We start from the raw sequence: 20,507 nt of genomic DNA on the forward strand, positions 1-20,507 counted from the left end.
CGATAGAAAGTCTTCTGCTTCTGTGGAGGGAGTTTTCAAAGTCTTTTCCATAAACGGATTCATCACATTAAATATACCTAATATAGGTTTTACCAGACACCAGCATGTTGAGTCACTGCTGTGCACACAGTTACACTTCAATTTCTTTTATCACAACTGTTTAAAACCATGGAGGCAACAAATTTACAACAGTATCTTTAAAAAAAAAAAAAAAAAAAAAGCATGTGCCACAGTAAGAAACACTGAAAACACATTTACTGTACAGATTATAGACCATAAAGGGTCACAGAATTTGTTGTGACATCCGCATTTCCTGGTCGGTCAACCAATCATGTTCGTCCTGCCCGTAACGCTCGGTGACGTGTGCAGCTTGTGGTACTTCCTCGTTTGTTTTCTGAGCTGCCGAACCGAAACGAGACGCTCAGATTCAGAATGCAGCTGTCAAGGTAAAACACCCCGTTTTGATTTCGCACGAACACACCTTTATTACGACACTGTTTTGGCGAAGAGTGTAAACAACGAGCTGTTCGGTCGGTTTCTGTTTTTTGCCGCAAGCCTTGACAAGTCACCGCTGCTTTAGCCTGCTAAGGTTAGTTAGCTATTAACTATCATGGCTCGTGCGGGTCATCAAACTGCCTGTTTTACTTCCGCAGCCAAACTAACTTAGCCAATGTCAGTAGAGATAATGAACTAAGGCTGCAGACTGTTTATATGTGACATAAGCCAGAAAGCGAATGCAACGTTGAACACAGAAGGGCTGGACCGTTTACAGTCCACATAGAGCTAAACTTAGCTACTAGCTGAACGGAATTCATATCAAGCCAATTCAGATTGTTTGCCACTAATGATAGCCTACAGATAATCGTATATTAAAACAGTGCCCTGGCAGTTCAAAGCCACTTTTGGGGTGTTACAGTAAATTAATATAAGCTACCAATTATAATATTTTCTGCAGTTTTTGCTAGTTGGGGTTAGTGTGGTCACTGTAGTTCATATTCAGTGTTTTCTTCCACCCAACTTGATTTAAATAATGTAGTTCAATACAGCAATCTACCTCCCCTCTTTAAAGTTCTAATATTCTAATTTTGTTGAAACTGTGGAGGAATTCTAACTTTATGGTCATTTGAGGGCTTGTGCTGTATTGAGTTGTAGCTTTATTACTAGCTAAACTGGTACTGCTAATGAAAATTATTTATGTAACATTTATCACAGTCAGGAATCAATTAGAGAAGAAGTGATCTGTGAAAATGGTAATCAATACACAGTAAAGAAGTAATAAAACACGCAAAAAAGAGAAAGAAAAGTAATTCAAATATTTAGTCTACCCTCTTTGTTTTAAAGGAGTTTTACTATAAAAACACTTTTTAGCTTGGATTGCAACTTGCAAAAACAGGCTTGATTAATTGGTTCTATAAAATGTAAGCAAATGGTGAAAAATATTAAGATTACATTGTTTGAGCTCTCGTTCTAATCTTCATGAAGGCAGGATTTGTTGCACTGCTGTTGCATAAGTTTTTAGCTTGGTGCACCCAATAAACTGACAACTGAGTGTAGGTAAACAAAAAAATAATAATTATTTTGCTCAAGGTATGTAGTATGGATCCATACACTACCATTCAAAAGTTTGGGGTCACTTAGAGTTGTCCTTATTTTTGAAAGAAAAACATTTTTTTAATGGAGATAATATTAAATTAATCAGAAATGCAGTCTAGACATTGTTAATGTGGTAAATGACTATTTTAGCTGGAAACGGCTGATATTTAATGTAATATCTACATAGGTGTACAGAGGAACATTTCCAGCAACCATCACTCCTGTGTTATAATGCTACATTGTGTTAGCTAAGTGGCTAATTGATGATTAGAAAACCCTTGTGCAATTATGTTAGCACATGAATAAAAGTGTGAGCTTTCATGGACAACATGAAATTGTTTGGGTGACCCCAAACTTTTGAATGGTAGTGTATACGATATGCATAGAAGAGTCTCATGCGACCATTATCATCTCTGGTCTTTATGTTGGATTTTTTTCTTTGCTATTCCTTTGTGTTAATCTATAGCTAACTCACGGAGTAACATGCATGTACTGTGAGTTGATGGACATTAAGGCGGGACTACGTGGAGCTGCTTAAGCTAGGATTACACTGACAGTGTTTATTTAAACCCTCGTCCTGTTCCCATGTCAAAGTGCTTACATCACTCTCACACACTGTCAGACCCGCCTCTAAACTCATCCTGACTTCATTCTTGAAGCATCGTCAGGATTCACACATGGAGCACGGTGATCAGCATGCATCCCTAATGAAAAAAGATGACTTAATGGAGCTCATTTTGGTTTCTTTCAGGGTTGGAATTTACATGAAGAGGAGAAAGCGGGCCTGCTCTCAAGCTTGAGCATTATCTGTCTTCCTCCATCTGGCCGTCACTGTCTCTGCCTCTTCAAATTGGTGCTCATTTCCTCTCCCTTCACCAACATGCTGTGCTGGGGGAATGCCAAGGATGGGCAGTTGGGTGTTGGTGTGGAAAGGAACCCAGTGTTTGAGCCAAGGAACTGTCAAGTGTTCAGTGGCAGGGGACTGAAAGATGTCGCCTGTGGAGCGCAACACTCGATTTTCCTGCTGCACGATGGTAGTGTGTACACATGTGGTGCCAACAGCTGTGGGCAACTGGGGCATGACAAAGCAGGGCCTTCCCCAGGTAAGACATCAGTTTGGTCACCGGATTCACTGACCTGGTTAATCATTAAAGCTTCTGGACTGCATCATCCTGCTGCGATGCTTAAGTGGGTGTGGAAAGTTACCCAACATGTTTAAGAATGTGGATGAAAATGACGTGGGTGGTTTGTGCAGCCTGGCTATAGTCACAGTGATTGAACTGGTGGTCTCATAAAAATGTGCTTCATCATGTTTGGTCAACGGTATTTTTAAACGATTTTTTGTTAAAATCTCAAAAGCTCAAGTAGAATAGAATAACCCATAGTAGCTTGTTTTTTAACACACACACACATGCACAGTTTCTAGCTCAATCTTTTGTGTAAAACTGGGGAAGCTTCATAAATATGCAATGAAATGTCCCTTGCATGTCTGAGCAAGTCCAGTAGTTTTTTTTATGTCTGCTATGCAGACATAAACCACGTGATGTCGGCTGACGGAAGGACGTGTTTTGTCGGGCTCCCGCTCCCACATTACTATTAGTCGCAGCGAGACAAACTCCTTGTCCTGCCGTGACAGACTTTTGACAGATTTTTATTTTTGTACAAAGCTACACCTTCTGATGAAAAGACTTTGAGCGTAAACCACCTTGTAAAGAACATTCAGACTTGGACGGAGCCGCCGGTCAGAGGCTAACCGCAGCTAACTGCTAACGGACAGTGGCTATCAGCAGCGGCTAGCTAGCTGCGGTGGCTCAATCACGTCGGTGTGTTACAGTGTTTGGATGCTAACAGCAGCAGATTAGGGCTCTATAGCACCACAGAAACAAACATAGTTCACTGTTTAGTTCTTTCGGAAGCCAGGGACATGGCGGACACAGCCAGGGACTCTCCACCGGACACCACTTCCTTGTCCGCCCCCCACACCTCTGATCTAGATGCAGCCAACACAACCATCATCCGCCTGAAGGCAGACATCCGTCGTCTAACCGAGGAGCTAAAAATCAAATCAGATATACTCACCTCCTACATGAACGTCGCCTGCAAGCAGTCCCGCTACCTCGCTTCAGTCCAGTCCTCCCTCCACGACACCCTCCCGTGGGTCCCCGTCAGCCCTCGGCCCTCGTCCTGCTCAACTCCAAACCGACATCCATCCTGGTCCGAGGTTGTCATTCGTGGCAGAAGCAGCTGCAACGACCACACCGTCTCCCCGGCCCGACCAAATCTCATCAGCTTTGCGGCTCTGTCCCTACCGGCCAAGCCCCGGCCCGCCAACCCGGCGGCGACGCTCATCGGCGGCGACGCCTCCTCTTCCTCCAACCTGCCAGCTGCCGGAGCCTCTACGGCTCCCATCCGAACAGCCGACGGACCGCCAAAGGCTCTGGACCCCCCGACGTCCAACGCTGCGGATCAGCCGGCCTCCTCATCGGGGGCGGCTACCTCCCGGTCGCCGCTGGACGCCGGCGCAAAGACCACCTCCGCGCAAACGTGCGGTGGCCCCCGGGCTCAGCCTGGCTCCACCTGCAGGGTCTCCCCTCCGCGGGGCGACCGGCAGCACTCGGTCCTCCTCCGGAGAGCAACAAACCCAGCGGTCCCAAACCCGGATATCCTCCGCATCCTCCCGACGACGTCTGCTGCGGGACGCGGTTCGCCGCCACTCCGCCGGGTCCGTCGGCAAAGATTTGGACCATCATAGCAGCTGTCTACAACGCGAGTTTGTAGACTCCTCATCGCTGCGTTTCCATCGCTCCACCATCACCTCCCCCCTTACCGACACCGAGCCACAGGGACAGCTGGCACCCGCGGCGGCTCCTCTGCACACCAGCCCCGACGCAACCTCAGCTGGAAGCCCTCCACTCCACCTCTCCTGTAAGTTCACAACCTCCGTCCACCACTTGCCCCACTCCTTCGCCCCCACTACGCTCATCATTGGCCGACAGTATCATGAGAGGCATCATGGTTCTTTAACGCTATCACACTGTCATTCCCCCGGTGGCTACAGCTGCAGATATCGCTGTTAAAATTCCTTCGCGTTCTCCGCACCCCACGCTACAAGTCCCTCCTCTGTACACCGCTATTATCCTTCACGTCGGCTGCAACGACACAGCGCTGCCCCCAGTCTGAGCAGACAAAATCGTGATTTTCAATATCTGACGGAGCTTACTGAAAGACTGCCGGAAAGTCTATTTTTATTAGCGGGCCCCTACCAATGGTGAAACAACAGTTCTGAGCGCTTCAGCAGACTGCTCAGCTGAAGCACCTGGATTAGCTCGTTCTGCTGTGCCAGCAGAATTAACTTTATTGACAATTTTAACTGTTTCTGGAACAGGGCCAGAATATTTTAACAGTGATGGCATTCATCCAAACAGGTCCGGCAGATTCACTTTTAGTCTCAAATATCCAATACACCGTCCACACTTCAGACTGACTAGTGCCAGTGTTTACATCCATCTCTTCTTCACGCTCCACTGAACCGCCTCCCAGCTACAGCGCCCCCCCTCTGTCCCCACCTGGAACTCCCCCATCTTCCCCTCCAGCACACCCACTGCCTCCCCCCTCTGGGCTCCCCCTGCCCGTCACCCCGGCTCTACCAGAATTCAACTAGCTGCCAAAATCCCCACACATCATCAGCTTTCAGACAACCTCGGCAAGCCCTCCCTCAGAAACTGCCATTTTGCTAACTCTTCGCCCACTTCACGGACCTCACAGGCCTTGTCCCCAGAAGACCTCTCCCGCTAATCACACATCCACACTTCACCTGAACATTTGCCCTCTTCAACACCCGCTCCGTCACCAGCAAAGGCCCCATTCTACAATTATTCATCCTGGAACAATAAACTGGACTTCCTCTGTCTAACCGAAAACATGGCACAAACCACTGGGACTTCTACCCACTCAACCAAGCCACTCCCTCCGGATACACGTACCTCAACTCACCCCGCCCAGAAGGTCGAGGAGGCGGCATCGCAGTCATCCACAAACAGGTCTTCACAACCATCCCACTTTCCATCCCTGCCTCCCCCTCCTTTGAACACCTTGTTTTTAAATTACCCGGTCCCACCCCAATGGTCACTGCTATCATTTACCGCCCACCTAAACCAAACCCCTCATTTCTCCCTGACTTTTCCCACTTTGCCACCCAGCTATTAGCTACATCTCCATCAGTCCTCATCCTTGGTGACTTCAACTTTCACATGGACAACCTTCACAGTAAATCTGCCTCTGACTTCCTAGACCTCCTACAATCACTCAACCTCACCCAGCATGTCAATTTCCCCACCCACAACCATGGACACATCCTCGATCTGGTTTGCTCCTCTGGTCTTACAGTCCTAAATATCTCCAGCTGTCATCTCTCCATCTCTGACCACCTAGCAATAACTATGGACATCAGCCTCCCCACCCCCCTGCCCAAGGAAAAACGGACAATCTTTTTTAGAAACACTAGATCACTCTCCCCCTCTGTATTCTCCGCCTCACTGACCACTGCATTGTCCATCTCCCCTCCCCCATCAATCAATAACCCCACTGACCTCATCAACCACTATAATCATACTCTCTCTTCCTGTCTTGATCAGCTTGCTCCCCTCAAATCCAAATTAGTCACTTTCTCCCACTCTGCTCCATGGTACACCCCGAACTCCACCGCATGAAAGCCCATAAACGACAGCTGGAACGTCTTGTCAAGAAAACAAACCTGACAGTTCACCGTCAAGCCTACTCCGACTTCCTCCAACAATACAAAGACGCCCTGAAATCTGCACGGTCCACTTTCTACTCTGACCTGATCAATACCAGCTCCAACAACCCCAAGTCCCTCTTCTCAACTGTCAATAAACTCCTTGCCCCCCGGACACCGTCTCAAACTCGTTCACCACTGACAAGTGCAACCTATTCCTCTCTTTTTTCCATAACAAAATACATCTCCATCCACAGCAGCCTTGTCACCTCTCCCACCTCACTTGATCCCCCACTCTCCTCCACCAAACCCTCTGAACTTTCCCCCCCTGGCCCACTTCTCGCCCGTTCTTCCCCCCTGGACCTGCCCCAAATTCATCACTGGACTAAAAACTCCACATCCTGCCTGGGACCCCCATCCCCACTGACCTCCTCAAAAAACTGCCTCCCTGTTATCTCCCCCCTCATCTCTAACATCATCAACACTTCCCTCAGTACTGGCTGTGTCCCCTCACCCCTCAAGCTCGCCTCTGTCTCCCCCATCCTCAAAAAACCTGGTTTGGATCCAACCTCCCCTCACAACTTCCGGCCCATCTCCAACCTCCCCTTCTTATCCAAAACATTATTAGAACGTGTCGTCGCTGCCCAGTTGAAAACTCATCTCACCTCCAACAACCTGTATGAAACCTTTCAATCCGGATTCCGCTCTCATCACAGCACTGAAACTGCTCTCCTCAAGGTCACCAACGATCTCCTCCTCTCCTCAGACTCTGGACAAGTCACCATCCTCATTCTTCTCGACCTCTCTGCAGCATTTGACACAATCAATCACTCCATCCTCCTGTCCCGCCTTCAATCCTCCATTAACATCACCGGCACCGCCCTCACCTGGTTCACATCATATCTCACAAATCGACAACAATTCATCAAGGTCAACAACTGCACATCCGCCACCGCCCCCCTGTCCCATGGTGTCCCTCAAGGATCAGTCCTTGGCCCCCTCCTCTTTATCCTGTACCTCCTCCCCCTCGGCAACATCATCCGCCGCCACAACCTACACTTCCATTGCTACGCCGACGATATCCAACTCTACATCTCCACCAACACCACCGCCACCACCACCCTCCCCTCTCTCTCCAGCTGCTTGGCCGACATTAAATCCTGGATGAGGAAAAATTTTCTCCTGCTAAACTGCGACAAGACTGATCTCATCTTTATTGGACCTAAATCACTCACACCATTTCCCCACCCCCCCATTACCATTGATAACACCACCCTATCTCCTTCTGCTCACATCCGCAACCTCGGTGTGATATTTGACAGCAACCTCACTTTTGAACCCCACATTAATCAGATCACCAAAACTGCCTATTTCCATCTCCGCAACATCGCCCGTCTCCGCCCCTTCCTCTCCTTCTCAGCCGCTGAAACCCTCATTCATGCCTTCGTCACTTCCCGCCTTGACTACTGCAATAGCATTCTCTTCGGCTCCACCTCCAAAGTTCTCAATAAACTTCAACTCATTCAAAACTCTGCTGCCCGACTCCTCACCCGAACCTGTTCTCACGACCATATCACCCCCGTCCTGCAGAACCTCCATTGGCTCCCCATTTCACACCGCATCCAGTACAAACTGCTTCTCCTCACCTTCAAGTCCATCCATAATCTTGCCCCCTCTTACCTTACCGATTTGCTCCTCCCCTACACCCCCCCAGGAATCTCCGTTCCTCCCACACAAACCTCCTTTCCATCCCGCACAGGACCAGCCGGCGACATTGGGGGGACAGAGCCTTCGCCATTGCCGCCCCCACACTCTGGAACTCACTCCCCCATGCCCTCCGTGACTGCACCAACCTCACCACATTTAAATCCCTTTTAAAGACTCACCTTTTTAGATCTGCTTTCCTTAAGTGATTCTGTATTTTATCTTGAACTTGTTTTACTATCTATTGATTTTAATTAACAGTTTTGTTTTATCTTATTGTATTTTATGTACAGCGTCTTTGAGCTTTTGGAAAAGCGCTTTATAAATAAAATTTATTATTATTATTATTATTATTAGATGACTGCAGATGTGGAAGGACGTGTTTTGTCGGGCTCCCGCTCCCACATTACTATTAGTCGCAGCGAGACAAACTCCTTGTCCTGCCGTGACAGACTTTTGACAGATTTTTATTTTTGTACAAAGCTACACCTTCTGATGAAAAGACTTTGAGCGTAAACCACCTTGTAAAGAACATTCAGACTTGGACGGAGCCGCCGGTCAGAGGCTAACCGCAGCTAACTGCTAACGGACAGTGGCTATCAGCAGCGGCTAGCTAGCTGCGGTGGCTCAATCACGTCGGTGTGTTACAGTGTTTGGATGCTAACAGCAGCAGATTAGGGCTCTATAGCACCACAGAAACAAACCTAGTTCACTGTTTAGTTCTTTCGGAAGCCAGGGACATGGCGGACACAGCCAGGGACTCTCCACCGGACACCACTTCCTTGTCCGCCCCCCACACCTCTGATCTAGATGCAGCCAACACAACCATCATCCGCCTGAAGGCAGACATCCGTCGTCTAACCGAGGAGCTAAAAATCAAATCAGATATACTCACCTCCTACATGAACGTCGCCTGCAAGCAGTCCCGCTACCTCGCTTCAGTCCAGTCCTCCCTCCACGACACCCTCCCGTGGGTCCCCGTCAGCCCTCGGCCCTCGTCCTGCTCAACTCCAAACCGACATCCATCCTGGTCCGAGGTTGTCATTCGTGGCAGAAGCAGCTGCAACGACCACACCGTCTCCCCGGCCCGACCAAATCTCATCAGCTTTGCGGCTCTGTCCCTACCGGCCAAGCCCCGGCCCGCCAACCCGGCGGCGACGCTGATCGGCGGCGACGCCTCCTCTTCCTCCAACCTGCCAGCTGCCGGAGCCTCTACGGCTCCCATCCGAACAGCCGACGGACCGCCAAAGGCTCTGGACCCCCCGACGTCCAACGCTGCGGATCGGCCTCCTCATCGGGGGCGGCTACCTCCCGGTCGCCGCTGGACGCCGGCGCAAAGACCACCTCCGCGCAAACGTGCGGTGGCCCCCGGGCTCAGCCTGGCTCCACCTGCAGGGTCTCCCCTCCGCGGGCGACCGGCAGCACTCGGTCCTCCTCCGGAGAGCAACAAACCCAGCGGTCCCAAACCCGGATATCCTCCGCAACCTCCCGACGACGTCTGCTGCGGGACGCGGTTCGCCGCCACTCCGCCGGGTCCGTCGGCAAAGATTTGGACCATCATAGCAGCTGTCTACAACGCGAGTTTGTAGACTCCTCATCGCTGCGTTTCCATCGCTCCACCATCACCTCCCCCCTTACCGACACCGAGCCACAGGGACAGCTGGCACCCGCGGCGGCTCCTCTGCACACCAGCCCCGACGCAACCTCAGCTGGAAGCCCTCCACTCCACCTCTCCCGTAAGTTCACAACCTCCCGTCCACCACTTGCCCCACTCTTCGCCCCCACTACGCTCATCATTGGCGACAGTATCATGAGAGGCATCAGGTTCTTTAACGCTATCACACTGTCATTCCCCGGTGCTACAGCTGCAGATATCGCTGTTAAAATTCCTTCCGTTCTCCGCTCACTCCCCTCCTCTGTACACCGCATTATCCTTCACGTCGGCTGCAACGACACAGCGCGCCCCCAGTCTGAGCAGACAAAACGTGATTTTCAATATCTGACGGACTTACTGAAAGACTGCGGAAAGTCTATTTTTATTAGCGGGCCCCTACCAATGGTGAACAACAGTTCTGAGCGCTTCAGCAGACTGCTCAGCCCTGAACACCTGGATTAGCTCGTTCTGCTGTGCCAGCAGAATTAACTTTATTGACAATTTTAACTGTTTCTGGAACAGGCCAGAATATTTTAACAGTGATGGCATTCATCCAAACAGGTCCGGCAGATCACTTTTAGTCTCAAATATCCAATACACCGTCCACACTTCAGACTGACTAGTGCCAGTGTTTACATCCATCTCTTCTTCACGCTCCACTGAACCGCCTCCCAGCTACAGCGCCCCCCTCTGTCCCCACCTGGAACTCCCCCCATCTTCCCCTCCAGCACACCCACTGCCTCCCCCCTCTGGCTCCCCCTGCCCGTCACCCCGGCTCTACCAGAATTCAACTAGCTGCCAAATCCCCACCATCATCAGCTTCAGACAACCTCGGCAGCCCTCCCTCAGAAACTGCCATTTTGCTAACCTTCGCCCACTTCCACGGACCTCACAGCCTTGTCCCCAGAAGCCCTCCCCTAATCACACATCCACACTTCACCTGAACTTTGCCCTCTTCAACACCCGCTCCGTCACCAGCAAAGGCCCCATTCTACAATTATTCATCCTGGACAATAAACTGGACTTCCTCTGTCTAACCGAAACATGGCACAAACCACTGGACTTCTACCCACTCAACCAAGCCACTCCCTCCGGATACACGTACCTCAACTCACCCCGCCCAGAAGGTCGAGGAGGCGGCATCGCAGTCATCCACAAACAGGTCTTCACAACCATCCCACTTTCCATCCCTGCCTCCCCCTCCTTTGAACACCTTGTTTTTAAATTACCCGGTCCCACCCCAATGGTCACTGCTATCATTTACCGCCCACCTAAACCAAACCCCTCATTTCTCCCTGACTTTTCCCACTTTGCCACCCAGCTATTAGCTACATCTCCATCAGTCCTCATCCTTGGTGACTTCAACTTTCACATGGACAACCTTCACAGTAAATCTGCCTCTGACTTCCTAGACCTCCTACAATCACTCAACCTCACCCAGCATGTCAATTTCCCCACCCACAACCATGGACACATCCTCGATCTGGTCTGCTCCTCTGGTCTTACAGTCCTAAATATCTCCAGCTGTCATCTCTCCATCTCTGACCACCTAGCAATAACTATGGACATCAGCCTCCCCACCCCCCTGCCCAAGGAAAAACGGACAATCTTTTTTAGAAACACTAGATCACTCTCCCCCTCTGTATTCTCCGCCTCACTGACCACTGCATTGTCCATCTCCCCTCCCCCATCAATCAATAACCCCACTGACCTCATCAACCACTATAATCATACTCTCTCTTCCTGTCTTGATCAGCTTGCTCCCCTCAAATCCAAATTAGTCACTTTCTCCCACTCTGCTCCATGGTACACCCCCGAACTCCACCGCATGAAAGCCCATAAACGACAGCTGGAACGTCTTGTCAAGAAAACAAACCTGACAGTTCACCGTCAAGCCTACTCCGACTTCCTCCAACAATACAAAGACGCCCTGAAATCTGCACGGTCCACTTTCTACTCTGACCTGATCAATACCAGCTCCAACAACCCCAAGTCCCTCTTCTCAACTGTCAATAAACTCCTTGCCCCCCCCGGACACCGTCTCAAACTCGTTCACCACTGACAAGTGCAACCTATTCCTCTCTTTTTTCCATAACAAAATCATCTCCATCCACAGCAGCCTTGTCACCTCTCCCACCTCACTTGATCCCCCCTCTCCTCCACCAAACCCTCTGAACTTTCCCCCCCTGGCCCACTTCTCGCCCGTTTCCCCCCCTGGACCTGCCCAAATTCATCACTGGAACTAAAAACTCCACATCCTGCCTGGACCCCATCCCCACTGACCTCCTCAAAAACTGCCTCCCTGTTATCTCCCCCCCTCATCTCTAACATCATCAACACTTCCCTCAGTACTGGCTGTGTCCCCTCACCCCTCAAGCTCGCCTCTGTCTCCCCCATCCTCAAAAAACCTGGTTTGGATCCAACCTCCCCTCACAACTTCCGGCCCATCTCCAACCTCCCCTTCTTATCCAAAACATTAGAACGTGTCGTCGCTGCCCAGTTGAAAACTCATCTCACCTCCAACAACCTGTATGAAACCTTTCAATCCGGATTCCGCTCTCATCACAGCACTGAAACTGCTCTCCTCAAGGTCACCAACGATCTCCTCCTCTCCTCAGACTCTGGACAAGTCACCATCCTCATTCTTCTCGACCTCTCTGCAGCATTTGACACAATCAATCACTCCATCCTCCTGTCCCGCCTTCAATCCTCCATTAACATCACCGGCACCGCCCTCACCTGGTTCACATCATATCTCACAAATCGACAACAATTCATCAAGGTCAACAACTGCACATCCGCCACCGCCCCCCCTGTCCCATGGTGTCCCTCAAGGATCAGTCCTTGGCCCCCTCCTCTTTATCCTGTACCTCCTCCCCCTCGGCAACATCATCCGCCGCCACAACCTACACTTCCATTGCTACGCCGACGATATCCAACTCTACATCTCCACCAACACCACCGCCACCACCACCCTCCCCTCTCTCTCCAGCTGCTTGGCCGACATTAAATCCTGGATGAGGAAAAATTTTCTCCTGCTAAACTGCGACAAGACTGATCTCATCTTTATTGGACCTAAATCACTCACACCATTTCCCCACCCCCCCCATTACCATTGATAACACCACCCTATCTCCTTCTGCTCACATCCGCAACCTCGGTGTGATATTTGACAGCAACCTCACTTTTGAACCCCACATTAATCAGATCACCAAAACTGCCTATTTCCATCTCCGCAACATCGCCCGTCTCCGCCCCTTCCTCTCCTTCTCAGCCGCTGAAACCCTCATTCATGCCTTCGTCACTTCCCGCCTTGACTACTGCAATAGCATTCTCTTCGGCTCCACCTCCAAAGTTCTCAATAAACTTCAACTCATTCAAAACTCTGCTGCCCGACTCCTCACCCGAACCTGTTCTCACGACCATATCACCCCCGTCCTGCAGAACCTCCATTGGCTCCCCATTTCACACCGCATCCAGTACAAACTGCTTCTCCTCACCTTCAAGTCCATCCATAATCTTGCCCCCTCTTACCTTACCGATTTGCTCCTCCCCTACACCCCCCCCAGGAATCTCCGCTCCTCCCACACAAACCTCCTTTCCATCCCGCACAGGACCAGCCGGCGACATTGGGGGGACAGAGCCTTCGCCATTGCCGCCCCCACACTCTGGAACTCACTCCCCCATGCCCTCCGTGACTGCACCAACCTCACCACATTTAAATCCCTTTTAAAGACTCACCTTTTTAGATCTGCTTTCCTTAAGTGATTCTGTATTTTATCTTGAACTTGTTTTACTATCTATTGATTTTAATTAACAGTTTTGTTTTATCTTATTGTATTTTATGTACAGCGTCTTTGAGTTTTTGGAAAAGCGCTTTATAAATAAAATTTATTATTATTATTATTATTATTAGATGACTGCAGATGTGGAATACACACGCAAAGATAACTTTTCCATTTCCTTGTCCTAGCATATACACATTTTTTGTCCAAAATGTAGTGGTTGTAAACAGTAATGGGTTTGTATTGTATTAATGGGTGGGTGGAAGTTTGTGTTGCATGTTACTTTGTTTAGGCATGTGGGTGAACCTGAAAAGCTTTATTGACAAACAGGAGAGAAACTATCTAAATATCCCACACAGTGCATAAGTATTGGAACTCGACACAATTATGTTTTGGTTTGTAGGCTTTATCAACCATGTTAACCTTTTGAAATCATGGTGTAGTGTAAGCCCCACTGAAACCACATTATCAGCTTTATTGTGTATGTATAATTTGTCTAACACAGTTCACCTTTGTTACTGTGCTCCACAGCAGGAAGCCACTCAGGAAACTAGTGCACCAACTTCATAGTTTCTCATTTTCTGCTCCACATGTCCTCTTCACACATGCTTCCTACTGTATTAAAACATAGGTGACATTTTTTTCCTGTGTATATTGTGTTACAATCCTCTGAATCTCAGGGGCCAGTGTTTTGATATGTACAACACATGCCTATTTTTGTTGTGGGTGATTTTAAGTTTTGACTGTGGAAAAGATGAGATTGTTCTGTTGACACCCAAACCAAATGCCTCATGTAGGTTGGGTCCATGAGGGCGCTATGAATGCTCTCTACTTGAACAAATCGGAAAACGAAAATGACATACCATTTGGATTTTGTAGGTCTACAAGTGAAAAGACAAAAAGTAGACTGTCGTCTTAGGGCAGGGTGTCAAACATAAGGCCTGCGGAGCAAAATCGGCCCTCCAGAGGGTTTAATCTTGGCGAACTTGGCAAAGTGTAAAAATGACAGAGGTGAAAATGAATACTTACTGTGAAAATATTTAAAGACATTGAACATTGTGCACTATAATGTCAGTCAGCAGCTTCAGTATGACAGTTTGGTTTTTATTGTTCATGCACCGAGACAACTTTTATGTATTTTTTATGTAGAAATTTTCTATATTTACAAGGCAGGGGGACGACTTTAACCTTCCTCCTTAATAGTGAGCCAGTTCAAGTGGTCAGGATTAGTACACAGATGTGAAAATGAATGTAAATTTAAAATAATTTCTCGATCTTGACAAGTTGTTTCGATCATGAAATAAAATACTATGTCGTTCAGTTCCAGATACCTGCGACTAAATGTTTTGTACCTTTTGTAGATAAACTGTGATCTGTAAGTTGTAATGCATAAATGATAAATTGAGGGATAGTATTGTTGAAATTGCACTTATTTTTCTTAAAAAATTTCAGGTTAAAGATGGTTAATTAAATGTGAACATTTTCAGGATGGACTTTTTTGCACTGAAACAAAGGGAAATATTTGGAGTTGTCATTATTTATAGGTTATTATGCTGTGATTTTACTGGTCCAGCCCACTTGAGATCAGATTGGGCTGCATGTGGCCCCTGAACTAAAATAAATATGACACCCCTGCCTTAGGGCTTGCTCTAGGGGTTCAGGCATATGGATTCTGTAAAGTGTCTTGAGACAATCTGAACTGTAATTGGTGCTATATAAATAAAACTGAATTGAATTTTGATGAGTAAAATGTTCAGTTTTGAATCAGAATCATGTTCCAGGCAAGTGCTCATAAATAAAAAGGCTTGAATCAGCAAATGTAAATTCATACAGCACGCACACTCCTGATTCAAGGCTGTACATGCTTACATCAGCTATAGTCTGGCAGGTTTTTTTCTCTTCACAGAGCTGGTAGGGGCTCTGGATACACAGAAGATAACAATGGTATCGTGTGGTCGGGCCCATTCGATGGCAGTGAATGAGCAAGGTCAAGTGTTTGCCTGGGGAGCGAGTGAAGGGGGACAGCTCGGCCTGGGGACTGTGGAGGCGGCTGTTCGAATCCCAAGGTGACTGTGTAGTGCATCATCGAGGAGTTGAAGCTTTCAGCCTGAAAGAGCAGAAGCACCCACACCAAAACCCACACTTGTGGTATTTGCAAGTAGTCAATTGTCTGCTACTTATGTGATGAATTTCCGGTAACTGCCGCAGTTCAGAGTGCCTGTTAACACTGACAGCATGCAGAGGTTTATCAGAGGAAGACGTGAGACACTTGGCTCTGGACAATTCCTGCAAATACAAATTCTGTACATCAAGCTAAGATGATTTGTTGAAACAAATAGCATCAGCTGTATTATAGTTACAATGAGATGACAGGGAAAAACAGATTCAGGACCTGAAAGGAGCCTAAACTGAATTACTGTATGGAAAGGTATTGGAGGTATTGAAAATACATTATTTTGAATGGTATCTGTCTGAAAAAATGTTCAATATCATGATATTTGATATTTATATTGACAGTGTCAGATGCAGTGTTATTCTTATCAGTCTCATGAAAAAGAACAGATTGTTGATAACAGGGTTTGTGCAGGTTTGTTCATAAACGTGTATTTGGACATGAGCATTATTATTATTCACGCTGAATCGAGAACTTTGTAATGTCTGTTGATTATTTTTGGCCTTAAAAACAGCCTATATATAATGCACTAATGCCAACCCCTGGACGATTGTGCAGCAGTAGACTGTGATGAATTGCCAGATACACTTAAGTCTGTTACATGTCTTGGATGTGGTATGAGGAGAAGTGAGCATTAAGTGTGGGTTAAGTGTACTGTCTTCTTTCATAAGAAGGCTTAAGGCATTAATGTAGGTATCGGGACCGATCTTATATCTTGGTGTACCTGCAACCACAAATAAAATATTGTTTTTGTTTTAAATGAAAGTAAAATTTGAATGCGAATGTAAACAGCCATACTGACAGTTTTGTAGTGTGAGCAATAAATAGCTTGTTATTTATTTATTTTTTTTTTTTGAAAAAGATGTAAAGCTGGAGTTGGCAGAAATCTAGAAAAGAAAAAAAAATCCCAACTCAGCCCAGAAAATGGTGAAATATTGCCTTCCTCCTCCAGCTCTCGTCTTTTTTGTCTCTCCAACCACACAAGTACAGACATGTACTGAAAGTTCAAATATGCAGAAATCGTCAGGCTGAAATTCACCACTAACTTTCAGCTTCAAACGTGACTTGAGCCTGACTCAAAGGACTCTAACCCTTTCTGCCACCCCGGCATACTCTCACTGTCTGCTGCTCTTTAAACAATCATCTGCTCTGGGTTCACAGACCAATGATTGGCTGATGACATCTAGTTTGTAGGTGTTAGATGTCTAGTTTCCTTTCAGGGTGTGTGAATTACACTATGTTGAAATATTATTGTGGAGCCTTTGTCCAATGCTGCCTGCCTCAGTTGTAAATGTGGTTAAGCTGCTGTACGTCAGTTTCATTTTGTAATGGAGATTTTTAGAGACCAAATAAAGACAAGAAAGATTTAACTCAATAGGAGACCTATCAGAAAAACGTACCTTATATGCACTAACAAAATATGAGGAAAAAAAGGAAAACCACACTGATGTCTCTCCAATGTTAAGCACAACAGTCTCCTACTTAATCAGGACTACAAAACTCCTTATAGACAGCCAGGAAATGAAAGGGCCTGATGTAGACATATATTAATCCAGCTGGTCTGGTAGATGTCACCACTACAATGGTTTTTAGTAAAGCAATCAAGATGTGCTTTAAGTACAGATGCTCACCTTTACATCCAAATCAGGTGAACGCTGTAGGAATTACAACACAGTTTAGATGAGCCCTGATTTGGATGTAATTGCTCTCAAATTAAAGGTGACCGTCTGCATTTAAAGCACATCTTGGTTGTTTGATTTCAAAGCTGTGGTGATGTACAGAGTCGAAATGCTGAAAATTGTGTCAAGGTCCAAATATTTATGAACTGGACTGTAGATGTATACAGTACCCTGAAAAAGTATTTGCCCCCTCCTCTAATTCTTATTTTTTTTGATTATTTCCCCCACTTTAAAACCAGATAGCCAAAGTAAACACAAAATGCAGTTTTTAAGTGATTTAATGTTTTAAGAGGAAAAAGCTATCCAAACCTACCTGGCCCCAGGTGAAAAAGTAATTGCCCCCCTTGTTAAATCATGAATTAATTGTGGCTAATCACATTTTTTGGAAAGCAAGTTCAATTTCACTGACCACACCTGGGCCTGATTACCTCCACACCTGTTCAATCAATAAATCTTTTAAATACAACCTGTCTGACTAAATGAAGTCAGCCGGAAGATGTCAGAAAAACTGCAACAAAATGTCCAAAGAAATTGCCAGTTATAGAAAATGCTTGATTTCAGTTGTTGCTGCTGAGGGTGGCCCAACCACTTATTGGGTTTAGGCTGCAGTTACTTTTTCACACAGAACCAGGTAGCTTTGGATAGTTTTTTCCCCCTTAATTAGTAAAATCGTCATTTAAAAACTGCATTTTGTGTTTACTTGGGTTATCTTTGCCCGATATTTAAATTTGTTTATCTCAAACATTAAAGTGGGGATAAATATGCAAAAAATAGGAATTTAAAAAGGGGGCAAATACTTTTTCATGGCACTGTATATAGAATTTTGCGGTTGCTAATTTTGTTTCTTTGTTTTTTCTAGGTTGGTCAAGAGACTGTGTGACCATCGCATCTCCCAAGTAATGTGTGGGAACCAGCACTGCATCGCACTTTCTAGAGGTGTGAAAGACAAAATCTCTCACGAATTTTCTATCTACAGTGTACACTGCATATCTTAACTGTGTCCACATCCAGCTGAAACAGATGGCACCAGAAAGCCTCTCATATTCACAGAATGAAATTCACATCCAGACTGTGTTGTCATTTGTTATTCATCCCTGCTTGTATTTGATTACTGTGGGATACTCTGATTTTCTAAAAAAAACACATTAAGGGTTATTCACCGTGATGAAGGTGCTACGTCATTTAATTAGCTAAAGTGTTTTTTTTTTAGTTGCATTTGATCCTTTGAGTGATGAAGAAGTGCATACACACTTACTCTCCTTTAGGGTGGGTATGTGAGGTTGGGACAAAGAGGTGTCAGATACCTACACCAGGGTTATGTTAAGAAAAATCAACAGAGCGCCTGCAATGCACTCTGGGTCTGCAGCGTCGAACGAAAGATGCTGTTGCGTTATGGGGAAATACGAATTTGAGTGTTTCTGCTTCAAGAAATTTGATCAAATACGGAACCATTTCTTCTTGAGGAGAAAAAACTTTATATTTTCGAAAAGTTAAGGTTGTTTTGGTCAAATTATTTTTGGATTCTTACAGAATTATAGACATTGTGGCCAGCCTTCCAGCCTGGATACTTGATTTTTCTTAAGGTGTAATAATAACTGTTTTTTGGTGTAAGCCTCAAGGTGATTAATGTCCAGGTTCTTCACTGTTTGCTGTCTTAGATGTGGGCAGGAAACATAATAATGGACATATAGTGGTGCTTGAAAGTGTGTGTACCCTTTATTCATGTGTTGTTCAAGGAGAACCAATTTAACAACTGAGAAAATAGTATTATACTTGTCTAGGGATAGACCAATTATCAATTTGACAATTATCAACAATTAGAAAATTATTGACTAATTGTTGATCAATTAAATGCGCTACTTTAGGTCTTATACAGCCTCCTCGCTGTATGTCATCACTTTGTGGTCTCAGAAACAGCTCTCAAGCAGCAAAAATGAAGAAGAAATGCAAGTTGTTGCCACAAACCAGGAAACCAGCTACTCTCACAGAGGCTAAGGCTATGCTACCGACCTGCGGTTCAGTTAGAAGGCAGCCACAGATTAACCTGAAGCAGAATCTGGAAAGTATTATTTAATAATGGTTTAAGATCTGGACCTTAGTGGACAATAGAAGTGATAGAACAGTAAAAAATTAAGAAAATAGAGAAGATCAGCAGATGTAACTGCCGGAGACAAACTGATCACAGTCGAGAACATCCTAATTCAATCAGTATCACCTTATTAATAAAGAAGCCTAGTTATGAATGACAGGTTCTCTGCTATCACATGCTGTTAAAACATTATACAGAATGTATGTTGGTTCAAAATATCGTCTATCAGCCTTTCTTGATCACCAATAATCGGCATCACCCCTGAAAAGCCCACATCTGTCCATTGCTAATTTGGTCATTTATTTGTTGAGGAAAATGCATATGACTTTTGCTCTCACTGTGTGGCGTAACTCATTTTTGTATCAATAACTGCAACTAAATGTTTCTGAAAGCTGTTAATCAGTCTTGCACGTCAGGTTGGAGGTATTTCAGTTCATTTCTCAGTACAGAACAGCTTCAACTCTGGGATATTGGTGGATTTTCTTACATGAACTGCTCACTTCAGGTTCTTCCACAACATTTCTTTTCCCAAAACCTTAGAAGCAGACTTTCAGGCTGTATTTACATAGAAATACAGAAAATTTAAAAAGCTTCACAAACATTCAAGCACCAGCACGTGTACAAAATCCAAACACTGTCACCCTACAGAACAAATGTTTATCCTGTACTTTTTGGCAGTTATTGATGTAGACATAAGGATATATAGATATATGAATTCTGCATGTCCTTTCCCACTTAGATGGTGAGCTCTTCACTTGGGGCCAGAACAGCAGTGGTCAGCTTGGTCTGGGGAAAGGAGAGCCCAGCAAGCTGTCCCCTCATCCTCTGAAGTCTCTGGCAGGAATTCCTCTGGCACAGATAACTGCTGGGGGAGACCACAGTTTTGCACTCTCCTTGTCCGGAGCTGTATTTGGCTGGGGCAAAAACAGAGCTGGACAACTGGGTCTCAATGATAAGCAAGGTAACAATCAGCTGGTCAGAAAGAACATGCATTTGAAAGGGAGACATTATGTTGTGTGATACAGTGTTATTACACTACCAGTCAGAAGTTTGGACACACCTTCTTATTTAATGGTTTTTCTTTATTTTCATGAC

General features: G+C 46.1%; 1 protein-coding gene across 3 annotated transcripts in view; it reads left to right on the top strand.

Annotated features, from left to right (window-relative positions):
* The first annotated feature begins 332 nt into the window (after positions 1-332).
* The window catches only part of herc3 (HECT and RLD domain containing E3 ubiquitin protein ligase 3), a 56,877-nt gene continuing 36,702 nt past the window's right edge, over positions 333-20,507 (top strand). Inside the window, exons 1-5 of one of the 3 annotated variants that reach the window (XM_023291473.3) lie at positions 333-446; positions 2,345-2,696; positions 15,378-15,537; positions 18,183-18,259; positions 20,152-20,373. In XM_023291473.3, coding sequence (XP_023147241.2) covers positions 2,474-2,696; positions 15,378-15,537; positions 18,183-18,259; positions 20,152-20,373 — 682 coding nt within the window. In that variant the 5' untranslated portion in view covers positions 333-446; positions 2,345-2,473. The other 2 variants (XM_023291474.3, XM_023291476.3) reach the window with 2 other exon arrangements.

This window comes from Amphiprion ocellaris, chromosome 4 (genome assembly GCF_022539595.1).
Source record: "Amphiprion ocellaris isolate individual 3 ecotype Okinawa chromosome 4, ASM2253959v1, whole genome shotgun sequence".
Taxonomy (NCBI): Eukaryota; Metazoa; Chordata; class Actinopteri; family Pomacentridae; genus Amphiprion; species Amphiprion ocellaris.